The 4,623-nt window shown below is 36.6% G+C and overlaps 1 protein-coding gene across 1 annotated transcript; it reads left to right on the top strand.

The window, feature by feature from the left end:
* Positions 643-4,296, top strand: LOC18598358 (serine/arginine-rich splicing factor 4). The gene is made up of 2 exons (XM_007027852.2): positions 643-849; positions 1,883-4,296. Exon 2 carries the CDS (start codon positions 1,883-1,885, stop codon positions 3,905-3,907), a length of 2,025 nt encoding a protein of 674 aa, XP_007027914.2. The 5' UTR covers positions 643-849; the 3' UTR covers positions 3,908-4,296.

Below are 4,623 nucleotides of genomic sequence, written 5' to 3'. Positions count from 1 at the left end.
TCACATGGTAAAAATAATTGTCATAACAAAACTATCCCTTTGACATCCTTTCTCAATGCAAATTCACACTCTTTTAACAGAAAAAACAAAAGGCAATTCATGAGGCACAACAAGTAATATATCATACCTGTAGGCATTACCTTTAGAAGTAGCCCTTGGTAGAGTCTTTTGTCTTGGAAACTTTCAGATTGGGGATGGCTTACTATTGTAAACTTCTAAAACAAAATTGCCCACCAGTTGAGGGTGAAGGAAAATAAACTTGGCTAGCAAACTCACAATAAAATATTACAAAAAAATTCCCCCATTAGGAGAGAACACATTCTATCGAGGAGAGTCCTCATCTCCCTTGACTCCTCTATCAGAACGAGTCCTCATTTCTCCTTACTTTTTAATTTTTTTAATTTTATTTTGTATTGATCGATTGAATTGTTTATCAATTTTTTTATCAATTTTAAATCAATAATTATAATTTAATATCATAAATCAGATAGTGTTTATTAATTAACTTTATAATAAGATAAAAAATAATAACTGACTACAAAATTTACCTCATTTCCCTTATATTTATATATATATATATATATAAACAAAAGCTGTAATGTCAGTAAGCTTTTACTCACACCTCTGACAAAACGACAAAGGGTGTTGAAAACCATTGACCATAAAGTGGAAGGGCCCAGAGAACATAAAGTCCACTCAAAAACTCTTCCAACACCAGATTCACGCCACTGCCCTCACTCCTCTGACAGTGAGAGAGAGACGAGAAAGAAAGGAAGAAGGAAAGAACAAAGATTCAGATTCAGCTATACAGTGACTGTTTGTCTTCGCTGTTTTCCTCCAATATTGCCGGTATCACTGCATTTCTTTCAACTTTTCTACTTTATTTACTGTTTTTCTTGTCTGGGTTTCTCATAGGTTGTCGGATGATTCAATGGAGATGATGCTATTGTTTGTGCGTATCAGATGTTTGATAATTTTCCCTCTCAGAAATGAAAATCTTTCCTTTTTTGCATTTTGTTATTGTTTTCTAGCAAAATGCTTGGCTCAAGTTAAGGGGAACTTCAGTTTAGTTCTTTTTATTTTTTCAAAATTGTTATGTTTGGTTTTTTTTTTTCATTTTTTGGGGTGATTTAAGTGTTTATCTTTAGGTTGCTTCTTTGCTGTTTACTGGGTCGATTGAGAAGCTGACTATATAAAGTACGGATAAGTAAGAACTGACAACAACTCTATAACTATCGCTGTTGAAAGATTGGCTCTCTGGAATCCAACCAAACTTATACAAACTTCTACTGATTTGAATGACTTGTCATTTTCAACTATACTTCATCGTATATATGGATTGGAATTTTTGTATATGCCCATACTTAAGTGATATATTTGTCTGTTGATGGCTATTTAAGTTAACTTTTAGGGCTCACATCTCTTAGTGTATCCAGTAGCTCACATGAACCAATTTTTGTGGCCTTATTAACAATCAATGAAGTGGTAATGTTTTTGGGTATTTTATGATGCTTAACTCAATCGGGTCATGCTCAACATCCTTTTTAATCAAGGGAAAATCTGAAGGAGATTGGTGCTTCTTGTTGTTAAATTTGTGGACAACTTTGTCTATATTACTATTGATGTTGGCAATGCAAATAAGTAAATTGAATGATGTCTGGCACTTTCTATTAAGGGAAAGTAACAAGCCCCTTTTTCCCCCAGTCTCAGTAGTGCATAGTTTGTTAGCATTGAAGTATCATTTATTCTTGGAACTGTCAATGCTAAAATATGTTGTGCATAATGCTACATCGTTAAATTTGTGCAGTGTATATAAGTTGATTTTCTTTTTTGTAAGAGTGTAATCATTCTTCTCTTTCTTTTTTTAATATTTTTGTTGTAGATGTCTTTGTATATTGGCCATCTATCATCTCGCACTCGTAGGGATGAACTTGAGCGTGTTTTCAGAAGGTTTGGAAGATGCAACGTACGGCTGAAAGATGGCTATGGATTTATTGTGTATGACTACCCTCCAAATGCAGAGAAAGCTCTGAGAGCACTTCAAGGAAGGAATATCTGTGGGGAGCCATTAACTCTCACATGGTCAAATAAACAGCCTAGACCTCTCAAAAAATTTGCTAGGGCTGATCAATCCTATGATCAGGAGCCACTTAGAGTTAGGAGTTCTGCTAGAGGTAGAGATTATGGCAATAGAAAGTTGGATATAAACGTTCAGCATGATTACAAGATGAGTATTGAACAACCAGAGAGTCATGGTGTGAGGCTTAATTCTGCTGACTTGCTTAATGCAGAGATAGGAGACCAATTTAAAGAATACACTAGGGAAGACAATAATGACTATAGGGAAGATTTGCTGAATGAAGGTGGTCAAGTTGAATCGAACCTGGTCGATGGTGATAGGTGGGATGGGAAACGCCATGAACTGTCTGATGGTAATAATGTTGAACATGAAATGGAATTTGACCGCTACATAGGTTATGACAAGAAAGATGATGAAAACAATCGAATTGTGTATTCCAGTGGTTCTCCTGCTGCACAAAGCCCTCAAAAGAAAATAGTAAGAGAGCTGATAAGTGAAGGAACTTTGAACCATCTTAATGATTCAAAAGCACAGCAAGCTTGTTACAGCTGCGGTGCCTTGGGTCACAGAAAGCATAATTGTCCCCGTGAAAATACTTCAGGAAGATATTTCTCCAGGTTTGACCGCAGACATCATGATGAAATTGGATCCAGTTCTCGGGCAAAGCTGCAGCAAGATAAGGATCCCCTAACAACAAAGCGATCCAAGGATAGAAAAGAATCTGGTTCAGGAAAGTCTGGGCGATTGATAGAGAATGGAAGCTCCCTTTTTGCAAAGGAAACTGACAGAGCTTGGGAAAAGGACTATAGAGGAAAGAAGAGAAGTAGGAGGAGAGGTGGAACTCCTAAAAGACATAGTGAAAAGAAAGCAAGGCCAATTTCTTCTCCACTTCATCCTGATTACAATGCAGCCAGATCACGCTCAAAATCTAAATCCTTAGAGCATGTGCTAAGGTCAGTTTCACAGTCTAGATCAAGATCCGTACCATCTAGAGCATGCTCATCATCTACTAATTTAAGGTCCAGTCCAGTATCATATTATTCTAGATCCAGAAGTTCTAAGTCTAACTTAAGGTCAAGCTGTCCTACATCCTTGTCTTTGTCTGTATCCCTTGGCAGGCCTTCATCATCATTACTGAACAAGGGGCAGTTGAATCTGAAAGGTACTTTGGATAATTCTACCACTCCTGAATCCAAGGAGATTATGGTTTTCGGAGAACCAGGAAAAGGTGATGTTGAATTGGAGAATGAAAAACTTGAAAATAGGGTGGGTCCAGTGAACATTGAAAATGCCAGGTTATCTGCCAAAGTAGAAAATGAAGTGGAAAAGGATCAAGGTATGCAGATAGGTAATAGTGATGATCATATGAAACCCAGGTCAGTACCTCAAGTTAAAATTCCAAGCATATCAATTTCAGAGAAAGGTGCACTTGCTGCTGGGATTTTGTCTTCAGAGAGCTTGGGGGAGATCAAGGGCAGTGAAGATTTTGATACACTGACAACAGAGGATGTGATGGTACCTCCTAAAAAAACAGATTCAGAGCTCACCTCCAGCCGTTCAACCAGCATATTGCCGGATGAGTTGTCTATGGTTATGAAGCATTATGGCCTAGAACCTCCAGATGAAAATGAAATGCATTTATCTGCAGAAGCTTACTTTGGTTGTGCTTGCTTGTGGCCTTGGGAGATTGTATATTACAGGAGGTTGAAGAAAGGTCCTATTTCAACTGAGAACTATGCCAGGCGAGTTGCACAAAATAAAGAATTTGGTATTGTTGACAAGTATATTAGAAGCAGTAGCGGATGGGGACAACAGAATCACCCTTAAAAAGCTTTGTAAATGTTGTGACAGCTAATCTTATGTCCTCAGAGAGCCTCAACATTTTGGCCCTATCTTATAGTATGAGTTTGGGATTTTGCAAGATAAAGATTTGAGCAGGTAATCTTCCAGAAAGTAAGCCATATGGTTACCCTAACTGTACTGCTAGAATCGATATAATACCCTCTGCTTCCTTTCGGCAAAAATAGTTTGATAGTAGTAATATGATAGGTGTTAAGTAGTATTATGCATACTGCAATGTCTGAAAGTTTTTGGCCCATCTGTTAAACTCTGTACTAAGTATCAAGGCTTCTCTTGTCGTGGCAAATCTGTAAAGCTTCATAGCTCTTAATGTCAATGTTATAATGAATTTTATATCTCAAGCTCAATGTTGAATACTTTTGTCTATAACTTGATTGGTTTGTGTCTAATGGTTTTTCCTCAAAAGTATTAAGAATATTTTGTTCCATGCGTGGTTTTTATAGTGTAATATCTTGTTGTTGCGATTAAACTTTTACAAAATATGTTACATCTTTATAATTTTAATGACAAATGCTTGTAAATATATAGCTGCTCAGAAATATGGTTTTAATAACATGTGAAAGTTTAATTTAAAATTATATATTTTAGGCATTCTCTGGTGCAGAGGAATGCTTTTAGAAATTTCACCGTTGGACAAGAGCTCTGCAAATTGACCTTCAAAAGGTAGGATGCAACTTGCTATT

Source organism: Theobroma cacao, chromosome 5 (genome assembly GCF_000208745.1).
Source record: "Theobroma cacao cultivar B97-61/B2 chromosome 5, Criollo_cocoa_genome_V2, whole genome shotgun sequence".
NCBI classification, from domain to species: Eukaryota; Viridiplantae; Streptophyta; class Magnoliopsida; order Malvales; family Malvaceae; genus Theobroma; species Theobroma cacao.
Note: the sequence above shows the minus strand (reverse complement) of the source record. Positions and strands in the feature narration are given on the sequence as shown.

Coding starts and splice junctions, on each gene's coding strand:
- LOC18598358 (XM_007027852.2), top strand. CDS start 1,883: ATGTCTTTGTATATTGGCCATCTATCATCTCGCACTCGTAGGGATGAA.